This window comes from Artemia franciscana, chromosome 13 (assembly GCF_032884065.1).
Source record: "Artemia franciscana chromosome 13, ASM3288406v1, whole genome shotgun sequence".
Classification (NCBI taxonomy): Eukaryota; Metazoa; Arthropoda; class Branchiopoda; order Anostraca; family Artemiidae; genus Artemia; species Artemia franciscana.
The window spans coordinates 42009159-42034823 of record NC_088875.1 but is presented as its reverse complement, the minus strand read 5'-3'; the positions used below and the strand labels follow the sequence as shown (position 1 = coordinate 42034823).

General features: G+C 35.2%; 1 protein-coding gene and 1 long non-coding RNA gene across 2 annotated transcripts in view; one reads left to right on the top strand and one right to left on the bottom strand.

The window, feature by feature from the left end:
* Nucleotides 1–53: 53 nt before the first annotated feature.
* On the bottom strand, nucleotides 54–25389 carry LOC136034955 (uncharacterized). The gene is made up of 3 exons (XR_010619303.1): nucleotides 25243–25389; nucleotides 7322–7477; nucleotides 54–2462 (listed from the first exon to the last, which is right to left on the bottom strand). It is a non-coding gene; the product is annotated as an uncharacterized LOC136034955 (long non-coding RNA).
* LOC136034954 (DBH-like monooxygenase protein 2) overlaps nucleotides 19098–25665 on the top strand; it is a 66218-nt gene continuing 59650 nt past the window's right edge. The window contains exon 1 of the mRNA XM_065716500.1: nucleotides 19098–19135. Within this exon, the coding sequence (XP_065572572.1) occupies nucleotides 19113–19135 (23 nt within the window). The 5' untranslated portion in view covers nucleotides 19098–19112. The remainder of the gene's footprint in view (nucleotides 19136–25665) is intronic.

Below are 25665 nucleotides of genomic sequence, written 5' to 3'. Positions count from 1 at the left end.
GGTCGTCCCCAAGTGGAATGGGAAGAGGCTGTAAAAAAGGGTGTAAAGGAAATTTTAATTTCTTGGGAGGAGGTAAAGAGCTAAACTTTGAATAGGTTGGGGGTGAAGGAAGAGCGTGCGCAGTAGTTATTGGCCTTAGACGTCTTTGTACTGCAGTTAGTTGTAGTATTAGTGTGGGTTTGTTCATGATGACTTCTTTTTTTCAATTTTTCTTCTCTTTTTTGGTTTTTGTCTCTTGTTGCTTTATGGAGGAATTTATTGCACGTTTTAGCCACAGTAGCTCGCTAGTTCTCAATGACTAACCATATTTATAGATTCTGTCTTTGCTGTTTTTTTCCTCCAATAGATTAATTCTTTCTAGGTCCCCTAGCTTATGGACTGCGTATAGCAAGAGATACCAAGCCAACGATCCGGACATCAAGGGCTTCTGTATATAGGGGAACATAAGTAATATAATATTTAAGAAAACGTATTGTGTAGAATCCTAAGGGAAGAAGATTAGCCCATCCCTCAATATCTACGCTCATGACGTGGCGCCATCTTAATAGTCATAACTATAAAATAAGAATGATTTAATGGTTACGTCAGATTTGCCCTTCCAGCATATTAACGCCAGATGTCATACTAATTCTACGCATCGTTTCACACTTAATTTTAGTTGCTAGAAATGCAAGGAACATTTTCTAGAGATATGGCGTCTAGTTGGATTTGACAAGGTCCAGTTTTTATCTAATAAAAACGTCCGGAAGCACATTTTACGTCAGCCAAACTTGTCCCGTCATTTATTATCTTAGAGTTGACTGATTCATAGTCAAATGATGCAAACACTTTAAAATGTTGATATATTACTGTACCTTATCATAGCCACTCACAGAAATGTTTGTTAGAAGGTTAAGCCTACAAATCAGTTTCTGGGGGGGGATTTGAAAATAGTATTTATATGCAAAAAAACTATTGCAATTTTCTTGAATCTGGGACAATCATGCGCTCTTTTGTATTATTATTTTCTGTAGAAAAGAGTCAGGGGAAATCCACCTCCCTTCAAGAGCGCCAAGATGTAAGTATGTACTAGCACGGAGTCCAGACAGAATCAATAATTTTTCTAAAAATGGACTTTGGTAGACTTTTATTTTAAAATTTAAAATACGGCTAATTTTACCTTATACTAGAAATAGTTAGGTTACAAATACAACTTGTAAACTAGAAAGACTTAACTGTTTATTGAAATACCAAAAACAAATTGGACCTAACAGGTTCTTTGACTATTCATGCAGATTTTGTTAGGCTTACTTTGCCCTTCCTCCAGAGGGCCTAACAGTTTTAAAATGCAAAATTTTGTAATATCCAGATAGAATACAACATCTTTCCGGTAATTTTGTTTTCCTCTCTCATAAAATGTGAGAAGGTGTGTGTACGAACATCAGTAAACAGTGCACAATTAAAATCAATAAGCGTACGTAAGGGGAGGAACCATCCCCACAAAAAAGCAACTTATTTTCCCAAATTTCTGGGCAATTCTTATTCAAATTATTGTATTTTTTATATTATTGCCCCCCCCCAAAAAAAATCATATTTACGGGCCTGGCCTCTCTTACAAAGCTTCTTTTACCCTTATTCACCTTTATTTCCCTAATTTCGTATAAGAGACTTCATAAAAATGTAGATCAAAAACGTATTTAAGCCAACATAGTTCAGAGCTTCAATAAACAAAAAACATGGCATATTAGTTAAGTCGTAACTTTATGTACTTAATAATTATACACTTATCATATTTTTTGTTTAATAGGCTAACAATATCAAAGATAAAACATTAGAACTAAGCCAACCACTTTTTATTCGTCTCAAGCCGCAACCAAAAGCGGCATGTGTAAATAGATCCTAAACCAATTTAATCACAGAATTAATGTGTTTTATTGTTTCTTCAACCGAAAAAAGTCCTATATTTCTTTTTTTTAGTTTCTTTTTTAGTATTGCAGCTAAGAGCACACACACGTACATATTGCATGGGCGTGAAATTTAAAGATATAATTTCTTGCGGATGTATGCTAAATACCAAAGGTAAATATTGCTGATGATGAGGAAATTTCCGGATATTAGTTTGTGGTGTAAGCTGTGGAAATTCAAATAAAAATTTCACACTTTAAATGGGATTTCCACATAATGTGGATCGGTTTTTCTTATAGTGGCTATCGATACTTGACAACAGATTAAATAAGAGCTGTGCCTTAGTAACTTTTTTTTTTTTTTCTTATTTTCAGAAAAAGTACAAAATTAGCTGGTAAAACTAGCAAATAATAAGTACTTTGAACAGTCACGGACGCAATCAGAAGATTTCCCAGTAGGGGTCAAGCAGGTGCAAATTTTTCTGCGGGTTCTCTGTTTCTCCAAGATTTTCACATTAAATTATACTTTTAATCTTCCAGATTTTAGGGGGAGGGCCAAATGTCTTGTCTGGTCGTACACTAGAAGAAAATAGCTTAAAAACGATAGGTTGTATATCCATATAGTTGAGCAGTATAACCAAGAACTATCCACAGCGAAAGAGAAAATACTAAATATAAGACATTGAAAGAGTCTTAGTATCATTTCAAGAAAGCACAGACCCCCTTGCTCTGCAGACCCCAAATAAACCCCTACAACCAGAGTGAATTGTCCGCCTCAAAGTATATGGGCAACTTGTGAGAGTGGAAACTGGCACTAAAATCTAAAAATAAAAAAAAACGTTATCTAGCCCTTGGAGTTTCTTGGCATTTTTTTCCTAATTTTTGTGATTGTTATTTTTCAGAAACTGAGATAAGGCACTTACTACTACACTAATTTCGTCATATTATTATACTGAAAAAATTACAAGAAACACCAGTCGCTAGATGGTGTTCATGACTTCTTTTGTCGACACTAGCACCAGTTTCCGCCCTTGTGACTTGCCCATAACCTTTTATTCTGCCTGAAAAGACCATGAAAAAAAAAATTACCTAACTATCACCTATCAAAAACAGGCAGGTAAAAGGATTCAATTTATTCCATGGACAAGAACTGTGAAAAGAGGCGTTGTTTTCCTTAAAATTCACACACATACAAATTACTTATACAAACAGAGCGTTAACAGAATTGACCAAAACCACAGTGGGATACCAACCGACACAGTTTCCACCCCGTGAATTACCGAAATTTAAGGCATGGCTTGGGTTGACGTTTATTAGTCAATAAAACCGCTTCATGAATCCGGTCTGACTAATTGATGGTCACATTAAATTCTTGCAACAAAGCTACTTCAGTCAAAAGAATTGGATGAGCAGCTTTCCAACGGACCAGAAGTGACTCGAAGGGGTTAACATTGGAAGCACAGGGGCAATTAATAAAAACAGCTAGTATTTTAAATTGAAATCGAGGATCTGCCCAATCTTTGTCATTTCATTGCATCTTAGAGCATCACTTGTTCCGCCATGCGTGGCACACTTCTACCATGAAGCGCACCGGTTGGTAAACTTCCATAACGCGCAGTCCACACCACCTGGTGATTAAAGTGGACAGTTCCTCGGTTAAATTTTTTAGCAAAAACTTGTTTTGTTGCTGTTGTTCCTTTTTCTTTTACTTTTCTCAGTACATTCACAGTAATATAAACTCTTCTGACATTATCATCATTTTCAAAGGTGAAGGCTTAAATTAAAAACTCTTAATTTAACAGGGTATCCAAAACAAGGTATATGAGCTTTTCGCAGATGCTGCTTATTGTGCTCCTTCCATTTAATTGAATAAAATATTTTTTTATGTGGTTAAATTTTGCTCTTTTTGGACCCTTATCAAACAGTTCGTGGTAACAAGCTGTAGTAAGGAGCGATCCGACTCATTAGTAGCCGAAACTCTAAAAAACGGAACTTTGATACCAAAAATTACCTCAAAAGAATCGCATTTTAATGCTGATTTTAAATATACAAGTTTCATCAAGTCTAGTTTTACCCATCAAAAGTTACGAGCCTGAGAAAATTTGCGTTATTTTAGAAAATAGGGGGAAACACCCCCTAAAAGTAATGCAATTATAACCAAAATCACATCATCATATTCAGCGTATCAGAGAACCTTATAGTAGACGTTTCAAGCTCCTATCTACAAAAATGTGGAATTTCGCACTTTTTGCCAGAAGACAGATCACGGATGCGTGTTTATTTTATTTTATTCGACTATCGACTCAGTGTTCCAAGAATGTCGTGAGAGGGCTCATTCTAACGGAAATTAAAAGTTCTGGTGGCGATTTTAAGTGACCAAAAAATTGGAGGGCACCTAGGGCCCCTCCCACGCTCATTTTATCCCCAAAGTCACCGGGTCGAAATCCAGTCACTGGACCGGATTCGACCATAGTCGAAAAACCTAATAACTATGTCTTTGGGGACGACTTACTCCCCCACAGCCCCCGTGGGAGGGGCTGCAAGTTACAAACTTTGACCGTTGTTTACATATACTAATGGCTATTGGGAAGTGTACAGACATTTTCAGGGGGATTTTTTTTGGTTTGGGGGGGGGGAATTTGAGGGGGAGTTACGTGGGAGGATCTTTCCATGGAGGAATTTTTCATGGGGGAAGAGAATTTCAATAAAGGGAACGCAGGACTTTCTAGTATTATTTAAAAAATAATGAAAAAATTAATACGAAAAGTTTTTTCAAATGAAAGTAAGGAGCAGCATTAAGACTTAAAACGAACAGAAATTGTTACGTATACGAGGGGTTCACCTCCTCGCAATACCTCGCTCTTTACGCTAAAGTATTTTTAGTAATTTCAACTATTTTTTCTACGGCCTTTGTGATTCGAAGGGTTATTCTTAAGGAATTGGGACAAAATTCAAGTTTTAGTGTAAAGAGCAAGTTATTGACGAGGGGGTGAACCCCCTCATATACTTAATAAAAACATATGAAAATAGAAGTTCGTTACGTAAGTTTATTCGTAAATTACGTATATTTTTTACTAATGAAAACGTTCGTGAAAAATTAAAAGCTCTGGTTGCCTTTTTAAGTAATCAAAAATTGGAGGGCAACTAGGCCTCCTCCTCCACCCCCTTTTTATCAAAATCGTAAACAAATAAAAAAACAAGTTTTTTTAACTGAAAGTAAGGAGCGACATTAAAACTTAAAACGAACAGAAATTACTCCGTAAATGAAAGGGGCTTTTCCTCCCTAACCCCCCGCTCTTTACGCTAAAGTTTTTTACTGCTCTGAAAAGTAGAGTTAAGAGAAAGAGTCAAACTTTAGAGTAAAGAGCGGAGGGCTAAGGAGGAAAAGCCCCTTTCATATACGGAGTAATTTCTGTTCGTTTTAAGTTTTAATGTCGCTCCTTACTTTCAGTTAAAAAAAAACTTGTTTTTTGTATTCAATTGTCTCTTAAAAGCAGTTCAGTTGCTTATATTTAATTTTTCTAATACCGTTTACCAATTGTGTATTTTTATCAAATCTTGCTGAGAAGCTTTCAAAAGAAATGGATTAAACAAGCAGCAATAGGGCTTTTAAATTAAATTTAATAATTAATTTTAATAATTAATAAATTAATTTTAATAATTTATTTTAAATTTATGTATTTTAACAGTTTTATTTGTTTTTTTTTTATGAAGATAAGATAAGATATAGTTTCAACGAAAAATTGAAAATCACCAAACTGATCAAACAGTTCGTGGTGACGAACTATAAAGAGCGACTCGGCCCAGTAGTAGCCGAAACTCTAAAAATGGAATTTTGATGCCAATAAATACATTAAAAGAATTGGATTTTTATGATGATTCCAAATATATTAAGTTCCTAATGTTTCAATTTACCCATCAAAAGCTAGGAGTCAAAAAGGAGTAAGCTAGGATCAAAAGCTAGGAGTAAAAAGGGGGAAATACCCCCATAATCAAGTGATCTTATGAAAATTACACCACCAGATTCAGCATATCTGACAACACACCTGTCGAGGTTTCAAGCTCTAATTTACAAAAATATTGAATTTTGCATTTTTGGCGGAAGAAAAATCACGGATACGTGTTTATTTGTTTTTTTTTTTCCAGGGGTATCGTACCAAAAAAATGGTCCTAGAGCATCTTGAGATAGCTCATTCAAATGGAAATTAAAAGTTCTAGTCTCTTTTTAAGTGACTTAAAAGATAAGAGGGCACTTAGCCCCCCTCTCACGACTATTTTTCCCAAAAACATCCGATCAAAATTTTAAGATAGCCGTTTAATTAAGCATAGTCGAAAGGTCGAATAACTATGCATCTGGTTATAATATGACCATATTCACTGGGGAAAGGGCTCTAAGTTACGCAATTTGCCGATATTGTTCACATATAGTATTTGTTATTGAATAAAGAATTTTTGGGGTAATGTTCTGCGGCGATGGGGTTGGATTTCCCTTGGCGAGAATTTTCCATGAGGAGAGAGGTTTCCGAAGGAATTTTCCAAGAGAAACGTTACAGCAGAAGGGGGAGGGTATTTCCCGGCATGATTCGAATAATAGTCAGAAACTAAATGAAAAAACAAATTTTCTCATCTGAAAGTAAGCAGCAACGTTAAAACTTAACGCTAACAGAAATTATTCCGTGTATGAAAGAAGCTGCCCCCTCCTCAATACCCTTTTTAGTGCTTTTAAACCAGATCCCGATTATAAATAAACGCCTTTGTGTTTCAGGAGTCGTTCTTAAAAAAAGTGGGACGAAAGGTCAAACTTTAGTGTAAAGAGCCGGTTATTGAGGAGGAGAGAGTTTCTTTCAAATACGGAATATTTTTGTTCATTTTCAGTGTTAGCGTAGCTTCTTACTTTCAGTTGAAAAAAATTGTTTTTTTTGTTATTTAATCTCCTTAAAAAAGGTGTTTCCCAAAATGTAGGATGTTTTTCAGCATCCCAGCTCAGCAATTCAGTCTCAGAACTGACATAAAAGAGTTTGAAATAAAATAAAAATTTCTGAGAAACAAACTGACACATAAAAAGAAAGGTTAAAACACTCCTAAAAAATATATAAGCGCAAAGTTAGTATTTATTTTGTAATAAAAATTGTTCAGGCACACCAAAAAATAGGCGCAACCTTTTATTCTGACCTTGACACGAAAGGGTTTATTTTTCTTTAAGTCTGAAACAAAAAGATAGCTTGTTCAGAAATTAACATAAATTTTGCAGCTAAAACCTCACACAAGCGATTCTCATCTTTCCTTTTTTTGCTCAGAAATCTCCGCCGTAAAAAAAGAAAACAAAAGAAAAAGGCTCTCTACTACAATTTATTAATCACACAAGTCATACAATAAATCTGCGTAATTTGATACTCAAGCCAAAAATCCAGTGGTAAATGAAGCACATATCGTCTTACCTCTCGGCCTCTCAAGGAGCAGAGCCACCATTCCTGACCTTCTAAGCCAGCTGGGTTCTGATCTACAACAACAAGAAGATCCCCCTTCCGGAAAGCTAGTTCGTCGGGAGAGTCAGCGACGTTGTCATATATTGCACGGGCATTTGTCGTCATTTCCTGCGAAGAAAAAAGAATTCATTTGGGAAGACAAAATTAGCAAGTATACTTATTTACTTTCTTAGACTTGGTTCCTCCCCCACTGGTCAATTGGTTTGTAAGGCGTCAACGATGCTTTCCTATGCAACTTTCCGATGCTTTCCTATAAACATTCTAGTCATTGCAGCGTCCTTCTCAAGGCAGCATCCCAGTGCCATTTTCTGACGTATACGCCTTTTAACATCAAAGTAGGGGATTCATTACCAGACATCATGGAGACATCATTGCCGTAGGGGATTCATTACCAGACATCATGGAGACATCATTGCCCATCTGGAGTGAAACAAGGCAGTTTGATTGTTGACTTATAACAACCTGTCAGTGATCAAAATTAATGTTTTAAATAATACCCCCCCCCCTGAAGGTCATCACGAGGTAAAGAGTTTCACCAGTAATGCATTGTCTCAGCTCATCTCAGTAGTGGCAGCTGGTCACTCATTCCACCATCGTTTCATTGCCTTGATCCCTAGAGCTTAAAAAATGGGATTTTATCTGTTTTAGCGGGTTATGTTCTACAGAGCAGCTTTGCTATGGGTATGCTTAATACACAGGGTGGTTAGTACCTATCAAAGTAATAAAAAGCTTTCAGAAAAATCGGATATTTTCTAGTCCAGCTCAGGAGTAGGCTCACAGGAAGAAACAATGCTTGAAAGGTGTTCAACTGAGGAGGATGCAGAATTTGGAGGTTACAGGCCCAGGCCCACAGGATATTATAATATTTCTTATTTTTAATGCTTCAAACATCTTGTGTTTTACCACTTCCCTCAAACTGTCACACAACTAATCTGTTTTCCTCTGTTTTGACGAATGCGAGTGCCTCCCCCAAAACAATTTCCTGTGTTTAGTGCCTAACAAATATAGCATGAATCAAAATAAATTTAGGATACATTCACCTATCTCCAGACCCCTCCCCCATAAGTTTTTATTATTACAAGCTTAGTCAGTGAATCAATAAGCGAGATCGTTGAGATTCTTTATATTCTCAGGTATGTTACATCCAGCAGTGTCAGTGACTAATCTAAATAGTGACTGCACAGGAGAGCCATACCTAGCGGTACCGTCAATCTTGCTTCATTTTTCTTTTCCTCCACTTCACCTAACAAATTAGATGGGTAATAAGATTATCATTACTGAACAATCATATGAAAGCGTCTTCCTAAGTTTGCAACTCCAGTATTTCAGTCTTCCACAGACAGGTGTTCCTTACATTACAATGGTTGAGAAACCCGATATTGTTTTGTTCGATTGTACCCCCCTGGTCTCTTCTTGGCTTTTACTTTTGAATTATACAAAAGGATTTACATGAAAACAAGAAATTTCTAAAACAGATTTAGCTGGTTCAACAACGAACCGTCACATCGATCTGTGTGGCCCACGGACCCTATTTTCGACATCACTGGTTTAAGACAAATACAGTTTATTTACATAATACTTTTGAGATATGGATATTAAGAAATGAAACCTCGACCAGACAGCAGCACCAATCGGAGAAGGAAACAGAGGAAACAAGGAGACATTTCTCCTAGATTTTTTGCCCCTAAAACACATTTTTTGGGTATTATTATTGGACCTACAGGGATTGGGATTTTTGGGATTTTCGTTAAAAAAAACCTCTAAATTTTTAATGTTTAACAGATTGTTTATATTTAAGTGTTTAAACTACGAGCGTGGCACATCTAACAAATTACTTTTGTTTATACATTTTCACGGTTTAATATGGCAACACTGACGAAATTACTGCCCAAAACACTTTATAAATTTGTTCAAAAAAAACTTAGGAAATACCGGTTTTGAGACATGAATGGACCTAAGATGTGCTCAGGGGGCAAACAATATTTCCATTGTGATGTCCTTAGTTCTTTAAAATTCAACAGTTTATGGAAAAATGAGAATAAAATAAGTTTTTCTTTGAAGCATCGTGAATCATTTATATTCTAGATGTAAAATTTGTCTACATTCACAACTATCAATAATGAAAGTTTTGCAATAAGTGATGACACTGAGGAAAATAGAAACAGGTATTTGTGTATTTTGTGCTACACACTAGAAGAGTGTAGTTAGCTTAATCCTAATGAAATTTACAAAAATATGATGATAATACAATACTTAGTAATAAAATTATGAAAACTACAACAAAGAATTATGGTAGGGGCTGCGCAAAGAACGGATTATATTAAAAACATAACCAAACCAAAATACACTCTTTGCATATTAAGAATTTAATACAGACATACCTAAAACATAGATTTCAAATAAACCTAAGCTAATTTTCTTCAAATATTGACAGGTATATACCAGCTATTGTCAAAACTTTAGATGCTAATTCTTGAGTGTGTACCACATAATACACAAGTAGGGTACCCAGAAATGTATAGAAATTTATCCATTGGACTTTAATATGTCTAATTGTAGTAAGTAGAACCTACAAACGTATAGGACAGTTTCCATGTGCCTAGAAGATTTAAAAAGACAAAATGCCTCTACAAGCAGTCTCAAGTTGCTATTTGGTCTATGATAGGTCACTTAAAATTATCCACAAGTCATAACAAAGCTTGCATTCATACGGACCTTAAGTACTTCAAATACCAAGGATAAAATAAAAAATTCCCTCTCGACACATTATTCATACCTAAAAGCTATGATTTTGTAAGATTTTCTTATACTACTACTACTACTACTACTACTACTACTAATAACTCACTGCAGCACCAAGCCGCCTGAGGCCAACACAGCTACGCACGCTCCTCCTCCAACCTAATCTATTTAAAGCCTCCCTCTTTACACCCTCCCAGGAAGTTCCCATTTCCTTTAAATCCTTATTTATGACATCCTCCCAACCCAGACAAGGACGACCTGCTTTCCGTGTAGCCCCAGACGGCTGGCCAAAAAGGACAATCTTCGGTAATCTGTCATCCTTCATCCGTAGAACGTGGCCTAGCCATCTCAACCTTTCTTTCATTATAGCCCCAGAAAGCGGGATTGAACCACACTTTTCGTACAACCTACTGTTTGAAATACGGTCAGTCAGCCGGGTACCCAGAACAATCCGTAGGCAATTTCTCTGGAAAACATCTAGTAAATTTTCATCTGCTTTTCGGAGTGTCCATGCTTCAGAGCCATATTTGACCACTGTCATCACTGTAGCTTCCAATATTCTAATCTTGGTTTGTAGGCTTATCTTTCTATTCTTCCAAACTTTTTTTAACTGTGAAAAAACACCCTGAGCTTTAGCTATTCTACTTTTAACATCTTCACTGCTCCCACCATCTTTACTAATAATACTACCAAGGTAACTGAAGCTCCCAACCTGATCAATCTTTTCGTTACCTAAGGTCACCTGTTCATCTTCACTTATTCCTAACCTTAGTGACTTAGTCTTCTTAACATTAATTTTCAAGCCTATTTTAGCACCCTGAACTCGTAAAACCTCTAAAAATTCATTCATTTTGCTCACACTTTCATCTAATATGCTTAAATCATCAGCATAATCTAAGTCCAGGAGCCTTCTTCCTCCCCATTTGATTCCATGGTCTCCAATTGCCTTTCCTGTGCTCCTTAAGACGAAGTCCATCAAAATGATCCATATAAAGGGGGATAGAACACAACCCTGCTTAACTCCTGATTTAATACAAAACCAGTTGCTAACCTCATTTCCTACCTTAACTGCAGCAGTATTATTCTCGTACATAGCGCAAATCACTTTAATGTATTTTTCTGGTATACCATATAACGATAAGACCTTCGTTAACGCTGTTCTATCAACAGAATCGAAAGCTTGCTCATAATCGATAAAACTAAGGACCAAAGGTGTTTGACAACGAAGGGACTTCTCAATTATTAACCTAAGAGTGAAAACATGGTCGACACATCCTCTACCTTTTCTAAAACCGCATTGTTCTTCCCTTAAAACTTTGTCTACAGCATGTCTCAGTCTAAAAAGTATCATATTACTCAGTAATTTGCTACCTACAGAGACCAGACTAATGCCTCGATAATTCCGACATTCACTCTTGTCACCATTCTTATACAGTGGTTTAATTAAGGTTTTCCTAAAATCATTGGGTACTTCCCCTTTTTCAAAAATCATGTTCATAATCTTCAGTAGCTTATTCCTAACCTCAGAGCCACCATATTTAAGGAACTCATTAATCATACTATCAGCACCTGGGGCCTTATTATTTTTCAATCCTTCTAGTACTGTCGCTAATTCTTCCTCACTAAACAAATCTTCCTTCACATCCAAGGTATCACAAACTTTTTCATTTTCATCTATATCTTTTCCTGCAACTGTATCTCGGTTTAGCACATTCTCAAAATGTTCCACCCATCTTTCTTTAACTTTTTCCTTATCACTAATTGTGACCCCATTTCTATCTTTAACTGGGACTAGTCCGGATCGGTAGGCCTACTAACTTATCCTCGTCAGGGTACCTGCAAGAATGTGGACTTTGCGGTCAACTCTATTCCTATTTGTGAAGTGGTGCTGCTCGAAGAAATTATAGCCTAGTAAACGACACAACATTTCAATTTATTAACATGCCAGTATAATATTTTACTATTATGCCGTCTAGCCGCATCTTCCAGATCCTCAGCAATTTTATCCATCGCCTCCATTTCACATCTCCTTAGTTCATATTTTAATGCTTTCTCCACTTTCTTTACATTCCTTTTGTTTTCATACGACCTATCGCTCAGATAATTCTTATACAAACCCCTTCTACTCTCTATTAAACCTAAAGCTTTTTCACTAATATTCCTAGTTGCTGTCTTAGCACTCTTCCCTAGGACACCATCAGCAACTTCACAAATTGTTTTTCTGAAATTATTCCATCCATCTTCCACATTGTCAAATTTTAAACCCTCAAGTTTAGTACTCAACTGTTCCTGGAATTTTTTTCTCAAATTTTCATCCTGAAGTCTACCAACATCATAACTTCCCGGGAGGGAGTTACTCTTCCGAAATTTCAGCTTTAAATTAACCTTAGACACTACTAGATGGTGATCTTTACTTTTAACATCAATAACAGCACTCCTATACACCCTAGTATCTTGTATTGATCCTGCTAGTCTTCTGTTTACAATAACATAATCAATAAGGTTTGTTGTCTTACCATCACGTGAATACCATGTCAACTTATGGGCCATTTTGTGACCAAACACCGTATTGGTTATAACTAGGTTGTTATACCTACAAAATTGCAAAAGCCTATAGCCATTACTGTTTTCTTTTCCTACACCAAAATTACCTAGGCTAGGATACCATCTATCCCTATTTCTCCCAACCTGGGCATTAAAATCTCCTAGCAAAAACACCATATTTCTACCTGGTACCCTGTCTATTTGCTCCTGTAACTGTAAGTAAAATTCATCTGAGTCACTAGTATCTCCATTAGTTGGTTCAATGGGGGCATATACTACTATAACTGATACCCTAAACTTTTTAGTCATAAAATGAGCAATTAGTATTCTATTATTAATACCTTCCCAGCCTAAACAAGACTTAGCAGCTTCCTTATTCATCATGAGCCCTACTCCCTGTCTATGTACCCCATCCTTCCTTCCTGAGTAAACAAATTCTATGTCACCTAATTTCATGCTTCCTACCCCTGGGATATGAGTTTCTGAAACTCCTAATAAATCCAGTTCAAACCGTCAAGATTCGTCAGTCAAAATGTCGATGCGATAGTCATTTTTTAACGTCGTAACATTCCAAGTTCCAATTTTCATGTTCTTTAAATCTTTGAAATTATTTTGGCCTCAAGAAAAGCAGTGATCCCGGATACCAGTGCAGGATGGGGACCAACATATCTTCTCAAGTCTACACCGAAGCGCTTAAGCCGGCTTAGAACCGGACAGCAAGAAGTCCCTGGGACCTCCAGTAAGTTGGAGGCTTTGTGCAATCCTGGGCCCATCTTGGTCACAACATGGTTTTCAGCACTTGGCGATGCTCTTCTATCAACAAGAGTCGAAATCCTGCACAGACAGTCCCAAGCCTATTACCTCCGACTCATTGTATATTCATGCCTACAAATATTATGCTACTACGGGGAGGCAGCCCATAGTAGATAAATTAGCTAGGAAGAGGTTTTTCAGCCCGAAAACGCCCATCAAAACAAACCAAGCCCAGAAAATTATCCAATAATCAGAATCCCGTACGAGTGCTGTGTTGTTTACTAGGCTATAATTTCCTCGAGGGGCGCCACTCCTCAAGTGGGAAAAATTGACCGCAAGTTTCCCAGTCTTGCAGGTACCCCGAAAGGGTCGAGGCAGCCCTTTACAGAGGCCGTTGTCCATAAATCTGGATCTTACGCCCTGCCGCAGTTGTCCTCCTATATGAAGTTCTTAGGGCAGTACCAAATTTTCATCAGAGTTACCACGTTTAACTTTTAACTAACTTAAGCACAACTTTTATAAACTTTAACTTTTAACCATATTTAACTAACAGTTAAATTTGAAAACGATATTCGTCACTAAAAATTCAAAATTAACAGTCCTTAGATTTTAGAAAACAAGTACATCTTCAAAGAAAAACTGCACGTTCCCACACTATTTAGTGCCATATGTTTAAGCCATTTTTTGCTGATATTCACCCAAAGTTTCTTCTTTTACGTTTGGTGCCCGCTACTTATTTGAGCCGAGTGGTTAGCGCTCTATACTTTAAACCCTGGGTACGGGGTTTAAGTCCTAGTGTCACCGGTTACTTTATTTGGAACGGCGTCAATGGTGTGACCCTGTAAGTAACAACAGCCTAACTGCATATGAAGATCTACTTCACTGAAAACTGAATACCCAATTTGTTAAAATTTTAAGGACATATAAGTTATGAGACTCCCCATAACATCAAGTCAAACTATTTAATTTAACTTCCGATGTCCTAGATACTTTAAGAAATTCTTAGGAAATTTTGAATGGTGTTGACTTTGTTTTTCGGAGACCAACCTGGGTTTCTACCCTTATTCGTTTCCCAAACTCTTTTGATAACTGGTTCTAAATTTCTTCAAATTTGGCCCTTAGTCAATTGGTTCTGACTAGCATATTTGAATGAATTATGCATTGAATTTAATCTAATCAAAAATAAGCACTTTACTGAAAACAAAAATGGGCAAAACAAAACACGATGAGGAGCAGAAAGTCAGCACCCTGTAGGAAATAAAAGACTATAAGGTATATAAAACTCATAAGGCTCTCAATAGTCTTCCACCGCCCATGAAACCAGTAAATTTTACAATACACCTTTAATTTTTCATAAACTTCAAGTAAGACCAGTTTTCAGTAAGGCACTAGTTTCTTAGAATTCCACAAATCTAGGGAAATATCACCATTCAGTTTATTTAAACCTGTAGTGCAAATATATGTTGTATAAAATGTGAAGCAATAAGTTTTGTCAAGTCTCATCAGACGCTCTTTATTTCCATCAGAAAAACTTAGTTTAACATAAAGAAGTCAATCCATGTCTATAATATAAATGGCGCTGGTGCTGCTTTGCAATGGGGCTAATTAACTTAAGCTACTTACTTATAGTTATTTTCAGGCAAGCTTTTAAAGGTTTTAGTTGCAGTTTCGCTTATTAGACAGGTTTTTAGACGTTGTCATTTCAGAGAAGTATACTTATTATGGGAAAAAATGGAGTCATTTGGCAAACAAAGAGGGGAAAAAAACCATCGACTCCGCCCAAAAAAGCAAATAAACTTTTTACTGATTAGATAAGAAACTAATTTCAAAAGACAACTTTTTATATTTATTCAAAGTAAACAAAGATTTATGTTGATTAATGGGTCATTTTTCTGGAAGACAGCTGGGTAAATTTTCCAATTAACTCACTAATGAGACAGCTAAGAAATAGACATAGCCTACCTTTGAAATAAGAATTCGCCCTGAATGCAAACACAGCAATTATTTGCGCCGAAAATGAACTTCACCCCCCCCCCTTGACATGCAAATATATATCCTGAATTATTTATATGCCCTGAATTCTTTTTTTCAATTTTATAGAAAAGAGTGACTTACAGAAAATTCAGTGACAATGGTTGATCCAGATGGGCGGGGGGATCCTGGGCCCCCAAGGTTTTTGTGGTGCCTTCTTTCCCTGTTTTTTTTTTTCTTTTTTCACTCTTTTTAGAATAAATTTGTCAATTTGGTCAATTAAAGCACCTTTGTCACACTGACCCCCCCAAAAAAAATTATGTTTATTGGCACGCTTGTCACATTACCCCTCCTAAGATTTTACTTTGGATCTGCCCAATTTCAGTGATTATATACAGTTCAGGATATATTTTTGCACATTAGGGGTGGCGGTAAAATCCATTTTCGATACAGCTAAATGTTATATTTAGACTCAGGGCAAAATTTCGTTTCTAAGTATATTTTTCTTCCTTAGCTATCTTATTAGTGAGTTAATCGGAAAAATTACCCTGACAGCTGCTTACTGTGAAGGATGATTAGGCTCTAAAAATTATGTCAAAGAGGGAATATTTGCTTCTGAGGACTAGATTATAGACGTCATTTTAATTCTTGTCGGGTGCGAGGCATAATATGAAATTTCTTCTTATACAAAAATTAAGGAATTACATTACCCCCTTATTAAAATAGTTTCTTCATTTTGTATAATCGAAATCCCATCCCCCAGAAGACATCTGTGATAAAAATGACACGACTTATATACTTCAAATACCTCAGAGGAATTGATACCTTAAAATCATTTTGTGAGTCTTAACGTCGGCTGAGCTGACCGTCTAAAAAACGAAGGGCCCTTTAGTGAATTCTCCAAGGGAGCTAGTTACGATCAAAATCTTTTGAGAATGTGTGGGTTGACAATAAAATTTGATTGAAAAGACAAGGAAATTTTGCATCCCCTGTGTCGACAAGGATTTCAATCAAAGCGGGTAGAGCTACAGGGAACTCCCTAAACTGCCAATGATATTTCCTTTAAGCTGATTTTTGCCTTTTTATAGCATGTATGCTATATCATTTTTAGGGACTGTCCTTTCCTGAAATTTAACAGAAATTTCTGTCTTGTTTAATTGTAAGACAAAATTCACGCTTTCTATTGAATTTATTTTAATTAAAACTGGATATATCCATCTCCAGTATAAAACATAATTATTTAATTCTTTTTTAGATTTCCGTAGAAGTTGGTTTCGGTTTTCAGTTTTCTGGCACTTAATCGAATCTCTTATCCAAGCTCTACACGATATGGTAAGACCGCCCAATCAGTTCTAAATTGTTTGGCCATAGGCACAACTTAATCAAGTTCACAATGGACGAGATAAAGTGATCCTGTAAAGCATCGAATCCCTTAAAGATCGTGGATACGTGGATAATGGCATCGACCGACTTGTCTCAATCGACTTCACCGGCATCCATGAAATCATTGCTCGATCTCAAAACAGAATTCAAAGGTACGCAAAAATAGGTGAAATAATTAGAAAATACAGAATTGTGATAATCCGGATATTCATTGGGATGGGGAGTCCCATCCTATATATTTGTCTCAGCTCACCTTTACGTTTTGAAGTATGAGAATACCCTTAAATGTATGCAAGCATAAATTTATCTGTTTGAACGTGAACTATTTTTAATATATATATATAACGGTTTTCCAAAATGTGCTGAACTTTCCAAGGAGTTCCTTTTTCGGCTAAATTCGCCAAAGACGCACAAACACATTTTTTTTTTCAATTTTGCAGATGCAAGTAACAAACTTTAAACATTTGCAGTTTGAAGTTACCGAATGTAGTTTGAAGTTACCGAATGTAGTATGAAGTTACCGAATGTAGTTTGAAGTTACCAAGGTTAACAAAGTTACCAAAATGACGTTATACTGAGTTTTTAATTTGGGCTAAGAAAAAATAAATGTTTTGAGCAGACATTTCCAATAATCTCTTTGATTTCAGAATATTCTGCGTATTTCCGACATTTTTTTTAAAGTAACCATCACCTACCACTAAAAAAAAAAAAAAATGTGTACTTGCGTATATGTACATTGCATTATACATATACATTGTATACCGATGTGTCAATGAATAAAACCTCAACAACAAACAAAGTTACAAAGTAACCAAATGTAACCAAGGTTAGCAAAGTATCGAAAATGACGTTATACTGAGTTTTTAATTTTTAATTTTTAAAAAAATAATGTGTACTTGCGTATATGTACATTACATTGTACCATTGTATACCGATGTGTCAATAAATAAAACCTCAACAACAAACAAAGTTACAAAGTAACCAAATGTAACCAAGGTTAACAAAGTAACCAAAATGACGTTATACTGAGTTTTTAATTTGGTCTAAGAAAAAAAAATGTTTTGAGCAGACATGTCCAATAATCTCTTTGATTTCAGAATATTCTGCGTATTCCTGACATTTTTTTTAAAGATACCATCCCCTACCACTAAAAAAAAATAATGTGTACTTGCGTATCATGTACATTACATTGTACCATTGTATACCGATGTGTCAATAAATAAAACCTCAACAACAAACAAAGTTACAAAGTAACCAAATGTAATCAAGGTTAACAAAGTAACCAAAATGACGTTATACTGAGTTTTAATTTGGTCTAAGAAAAAAAAAATGTTTTGAGCAGACATGTCCAATAATCTCTTTGATTTCAGAATATGCTGCGTATTTCTGACATTTTTTAAAAGTTACCATACCCTACCACTAAAATAAATACTGCGTACTTGCGTATATGTACATTACATTGTACATATACACTGCATACGGATGTGTCAATAAATAAACCCTCAAAAACAATCTTTAAATAGATTTTAATCTAAAGCCATAAAGAATTTATGAAACAAAATTAGTTTTGATTTTGGATAACTAACTAAACCCGATGGATGAAGCATCTTCACTGTACAATTATGAAAAGCTTGCTTTTGTACACACGTGAAATTCTTCTTTTATTTCTGGTTGGGATTGTTATGGAGACACTTTCGTATAACTCATCGCCGGAATCAAAGTCTGGGGCATTTTAAATTCAAGGACACCTGTAGCAATTTGTCTAGGGGAGGTGGCAAGCATGTGGCATTTTTGTTTTTAGTGAGTAGGCCTGTAACTATTTTGATTAGTCGGAGGAGGGATAAAGGCTCTAGCAATTACAGACTAAAATGTCCATTTTTTTGCCTATTACAATATTTAAATTTTTTTTGTTTCACCCTTGCCCTTGGAGGAACAAATAATGGCATTGCACTTTCTCTGGTATGTGTAAGAATCATAATTGCTTCTATAATTGCCAATAACGATTATTCTGGTTCGAAAATGTCGTGATTTCAGCTAGTTACAAAGGTCATTATGATTTTGTATAAGAATGACCAGGTTGCAATACTGTCTTTTCATCTACCTCTTGGCTATTTTCTATATAAAGAAGAGCAATAATACGAATACGGAAGTTATGCAAACGCACTATGCTAAATAACAGAGCTTAATTACAATACCTTTTTGGAAGTTTACTAACCTCTGTATGTCGCTAACGTATTATAATGACTCTTTTTCATATTGCAGTGAACTTTTCAACACTATACGTTGTCAAGATAGTTATGAAACTACAATAAGTAGTATTTAAGATTAATGTGCTAGATTTTGTAGTCCCATGCGCCCTCCATCGCGTTCTAGGTAAGTACACCTGTGTAAGTTTATGAAGATCCGAAACCCATTCACATTAAGATTCAGCTAAGAGTTGGCTAACACTGAGAATTAGCTTTCATCACAATTACGATTACTCCTGATAGCTCATGGCTGAGTAGCCCTAGGCCCCGCAGAGCTGCTTGCACTCCTCTCCCACTCTCTTTGGGGTTGCGCCTTTCACTTTTTCCCAAGAAGTTCTAAAAGTTTCTCCTTCGTTAAAAATCTTGACTGCTTCCCATCCCATTCTATCACCCGAAAAGGGGATCTAGAGCAAATTCTTGGGGGGGGGGGGGGGGCAATTTGACAAGGGTGCCAATAATTGACCAGATTGACAAGGTTATTTAAAACCGTAAAAAAAGGAAAAACGGAGGGTGTTAGAAAACTCTTGGGGGCCCTAGGATCCCCCGGGGATCTCGCCCATGATCATCCGGCTTCTCGTTTGGCCTCAGCAACATCAACAAAGGGCAGTTTCTGATAATATATATATATATATATATATATATATATATATATATATATATATATATATATATATATATATATATATATACTAGCTGTTGGGGTGGCGCTTCGCGCCACCCCAACACCTAGTTGGTGGGGGCGCTTCGCGCCCCCCCCCAAGCCCCCCCGCGCGCGTAAGTCGTTACGCGCCATAATAGTTACGCGCCATTGTAGTTGTGTCCCTATGTCCCACCTGTGAATATAGATATATATATATATATGGTTTTAACTACGTAAAACTTGCGAATATACAACATTCTTTGCTGTCCCATTGTCTTTGCATATAAATAGATTGTCAGGTTATCCCCCTGTTTCCCCCGGTGTCCCCGTTGTAGTTGTGTCCCTGTGTCCCGGTCGTCATTTATATTCCCTGTGTCCCGGGTCCCGGTCATCATTTGTATCCCGGTGTCCCGGTCTGTATATACATTCGTTTTTTAGTTTTGTTTTTCTCCTTTATTTTTTTCCTTTTTTTTTCTTTTTTAGCTTATTTAGATTTTTAGATTTTTTAGTTTTTTTTATTAGTTTTTAGTTTTTATTTCTTTTTAGTTTTTTTGTCCCGGTCGTCATTTATATCCCCCTGTTTCCCCCGGTGTCCCCGTTGTAGTTGTGTCCCTGTGTCCCGGTCGTTATTTATTTTTTAGTTTTTTACCTTTTTTTAGTTTTTTTAGTTTTTTAGCTTTTTTATTTTTTTTATTAGTTTTTAGTTTTTTTGTAGTTTTTGCCTTTTTTTTAGTTTTTTTTAGTTTTTTAGCTTTTTTATTAGTTTTTAGTTTTTTTTGTAGTTTTTGCCTTTTTTTAGTTTTTTTAGTTTTTTAGCTTTTTTATTTTTTTTATTAGTTTTTAGTTTTTTTTGTAGTTTTTGCCTTTTTTTAGTTTTTTCAGTTTTGACGTCACCTGATCCAGTTTTTTCAGGTGACGTCACCTGATCCACGATCCACAGATCCACAAACAACTTATTTTTATATATATAGATAGTTTTTTTTTTTTTACTTATGTCCTGGTCGTCATTTATACTCCCTGTGTCCCGGTGCTTTGTTGATTGCTAATCGAACATTCCTTTTGTCCTGGTCGCTTTCTCTTTGAGTGTCGTCATTTATTAGTTTTTTCCTTTTTTTTTAGTTTTTTATTGGTTTTTACCTTTATTTTAGCTTATTTTTCAGTTTTTTCCTTTTTTTTAGTTTTTTTTTATTTTTTATTTTTTTTAGTTTTTTACCTTTTTTTAGTTTTTTTAGTTTTTTAGCTTTTTTACTTTTTTTATTAGTTTTTAGTTTTTTTTGTAGTTTTTGCCTTTTTTTAGTTTTTTCAGTTTTTTTTTAGTTTTTTATTGGTTTTTACCTTTATAGTTTTTTTAGTTTTTTAGCTTTTTTATTTTTTTTATTAGTTTTTAGTTTTTTTTTGTAGTTTTTGCCTTTTTTTAGTTTTTTCAGTTTTGACGTCACCTAATCCAGTTTTTTCAGGTGACGTCACCTGACACATCCATCCATCCATCCACAGACAGACAACTTATTTTTATATATATAGAAGATATATATATATATATTATGATGACAATTCAGATATGCCACTGCGACATTCTTAGGAAAGAAAAAAGAGAGAAACTGGCTGATGAACGTGTCATACCTTACTTGTCTTATGGTGACATCCAAAAATCCACAGCGGGCAAGATCGATGGGACTCTTTGATATCAGATAAAATTGGCAGCAGAAGAAATTCTTATGAAGTCAAAAAACCTTTATTTGTAAATTATTGCAAGGGAAAAACCAGAGAAAAGAAGATAGGATAAAAAAGCAAAACAAAAAAAGCGAATCTGCTCTTTAGGGTTCGAACTGAACATGGAAGAAGCAATAAATGTCGCCATTAATTCGGAATGTCACTATACAGACATGTTTGAATGTCAAATGACGGTTAAACTTAGGTCTAACCGTCGACGGTAAAAAAAATACCGTAACCGTAACCGTTGACGGTAAAAACTTAGGTAACGTTCTAGATTACGAGCTCTTCAAAAGGAAACGTCTTAATAAAAATAAAATTGGTATAATTAGATTCCTTATTTTAAGTTATTTCTGGAAATCATATTCACGTTTCTGATAATTAACAATTAAAATTAATTATTAATAATTAATAATATTAATTATTAATTTACAGCAGACCATGCCGTAATTTTGACTTTTTTTATACCTTGTGACATTGCCTTCAGACCAACTGATGGCACAAATTCGATGTTTCCGTTGCTGAGTCTTCTTTACACGGCCAGGTAGCAAGCCTCTCGCCTAGCCTTAATTCTTATTAAGGCTGATTATTTATAATTAATTATTATTATTGTCATAATAATTTTTATATAATAATTAACAATTCAAATTAATTATTAATAATTAATAATATTACAATGTCACAAGGTATAAAAAAGGCAAAATTACGGCGCGGTCTGCTGTAAATTAATAATTAATATTATTAATTATTAATAATTAATTTTAATTGTTAATTATTATATAAAAATTATTATGATAATAATAATAATTAACATTTAATTTATAATTAATTTTAATTTTAATTGTTAATTATTATATAAAAATTATTATGATAATAATAATAATTAACATATAATAATTAACAATTAAAATTAATTATTAATAATTAATAATATTAATTATTAATTTACAGCAGACCGCGCCGTAATTTTGCCTTTTTTATACCTTGTGACATTGCCTTCAGACCAACTGATGGCACAAATTCGATTTTTCCGTTGCAGAGTCTTCTTTACACGGCCAGGTAGCAAGCCTCTCGCCTAGCCTTAATTCTTATTAAGGCTGATAATTAATAATTAATTTTTATTAGTATCATAATAATTTTTATATAATAATTAACAATTAACATTAATTATTAATAATTAATAATATTAATTATTAATTTACAGCAGACCGCACCGTAATTTTGACTTTTTTTATACCTGGTGACATTGCCTTCAGACCAACTGATGGCACATATTCGATGTTTCTGTTGCTGAGCCTTCTTTACATGGCCAGGTAGTAAGCCTCTCGCCTAGCCTTAATTCTTATTAAGGCTGATTATTAATAATTAATTTTTATTAGTATCATAATAATTTTTATATGATAATTAACAATTAAAATCAATTATTAATAATTAATCATATTAATTATTAATTTACAGCAGACCGCGCCGTAATTTTGACTTTTTTTTATACCTTGTGACATTGCCTTCAGACCAACTGATGGCACAAATTCGATGTTTCCGTTGCTGAGTCTTCTTTACACGGCCAGGTAGCAAGCCTCTTGCCTAGCCTTAATTCTTATTAAGGCTGATTATTAATAATTAATTATTATTATTATCATAATAATTCTTATATAATAATTAACAATTAAAATTAATTATTAATAATTAATAATGTTAATTATTAATTTACAGCAGACCGCGCCGTAATTTTGACTTTTTTTATACCTTTTGACATTGCCTTCAGACCAACTGATGTCACAAATTCGATGTTTCCGTTGCTGAGTCTTCTTTACACGGCCAGGTAGCAAGCCTCTCGCCCAGCCTTGTGGAGGCTAAAACCTAACTCCGGACCCGTTTTGCTAAACAGAACATCAACCCAATGTGCTATCACACAGGGTTGTAATTTGCTATAGGGCAGAAATCAACTGCCCCCCCCCCTTAGCTAAAGTTCAGTGTCTTAAAAATCTTGCATCCACAGAAACAGATCAGTTTTCTGTAGTATAGGTTTTGCCTTTATGGCTTATTTTTCATTCTTCACAGTCATTTTCACTTGACTTCGGAGAACCGGCACCAGCTTTCTCCCCCCCTAAGATTTTGACTAAATTATGTCCCTGCAACCATAGGGTTAAAATAAGAGAATTATATGGGGGAATGTGACATTATGTATGATATTCCATACTCGGGGGAGCTTAGCCTGTCAGTTTGACCCCCTACCTTCCCTGCTGTACGCTATGCATGGGATTCAAGTTATTCAAATGAATTTTTAGTATTAGATTGAACTCTAATGAGAACCGTCACGGAGTCTGACTGGGTGCCACGGGAAAAAACATGTCACGTAACAAAGTATAATACTACAGAAAAATGCACTTACATCCTAGCATTAAATAAATTAAAAACAACGAATTGTCTCAAATAAAAGTAAAGAGCTACACTAAAATTAGAACGAACAGAAGTTACTGTATATAAAAGACAGATTGTCACCCCATGAGCCCGCGCTCTTTACACTAAAGTTTACCATATGTTTTATTGAGAGTATGATCAATATCTACAATATGTTGGACTTGACCGTTAAAAGGCAAGGCTTAGGGAGGCGGTAACCACCACGTATATAGGCTAAACATGGTTTATGTAGGGTTTATACTTTGACGTCACTCTTTAGCAGCGGCAAATCTCCACCAATTTTATTAGGGGTGGGGGAGAGGGATCCATATCTGAATAGTCAAGGGGCATGAGATATATAATAAAAACATCGGTTAATATATCACAGTTCATATTATTGACTTACCAATAAAGTGAACAGACCACTCAATGCCTTTTTTTTATGCTCTTTACGCATATAATAATCGCTTCTATCGCAAATTCAAATTTAAGCACTTTTTGACCTAATCTGACCTTACTATAAATAGTTTTGACACTGAGAAAATGTCGTATTATTTTGACGAAAACGACCTCATACTTCAATTCAAAATCCGTCATTTTTAAGAGCTCAAAAAGGCTTAAATTGAATTTGCAATAGAAGTGGTTATTATATTCGTAAAGAGCATAAAAAAAGGCATCAAAGTATGTTCACTTTATTGTGAGTCAATAATATGAGCTGTGGTATATTTACCAAAAAATGTTCCACATTATTTGTGGGGGGCAACTGACCCCCCCCCCATATACGCTCCTGCTCTTTAGCCTACTTATGAGAAGGGCTGCCATCCTCTCTTAATCTATTATGTACGACAGAAATTAAATAGAAAAGAAAATATTCCATTGGATTCCCGTCAATTGCTTTTTTCCAAACATAGTAATCATTGCCTCACTCCCCTCCCCTTAATGGGGATGGAAATAGCCCTAGGATATTTGAAAATTCACTGATTTCGCATTTTTCTTTTCTTTTTAAATTGGCTGTATTTGACAATATCAACCAGCTGTTAACGAGACAGCATGAAAAAAAAAAATGTAAAACTACAAAATTAAAAAACTTTCGCAGATAGTCTAGGGCTATATCTAGTGCCATTAAGGAAGGAGGGCTGGCCGGTTGGGACGCAATTGTGACGAAAGTAAATACCAAATTTGAAAATAACATTGAATTGGAAATCGAATGGTATATTCTTTTTTCTATTTGGTTTCTGTCTTACAACCGAAACCGAAATTCATCGTTTCTTAGACCCCCCCCCCCAGACTCTAATGTTTTGCCCCAGTCCCAGAATACTTAATGTAGACGCTCTTGTCAAATCTGAGGCACATTAGTATATTTAATCAGAAGTAAAACATAATTTTTTTGAGTGTAACCTAAATTTTCGCTCTTCGATACCCCCACCCCATTTACCTCTGCCCAATGCCATGCATATGCTAACTTAAACACGCAGTCTATTCACCTTTATTCTTTAAATTACATCCAATTCAAACTCTCGATGATCTTCTCAACATAACTCTACGAGATCTGAGAACTGACTAAATTAGAGATGCCAAATTCGTATGATAATTAGCGAAGTTGGTCATTCAGATTTCAAAATAGATGGCGGCTTCGTTGGCTGATCTTCTTCTAAACGCCAATTATAAGAATATAAATTCCAACTTTTCAGGATCAAGCTCTTGAAATTGATATTGCAAAAAAAAATTCAAGACCTGTTTGCTTAGATACATATTTTATGCCACGTGTGCAGTGGGCAGCAGCCCATAAGGACTATCACCAACAAAATCAACATAAATTTCAAACACCTGACCTCAACTTCTATGGGGGATAGGGGTCTCCGACATATAGTCATCAGGATGACAAAACTTATTTAGGAGTTAAAGCT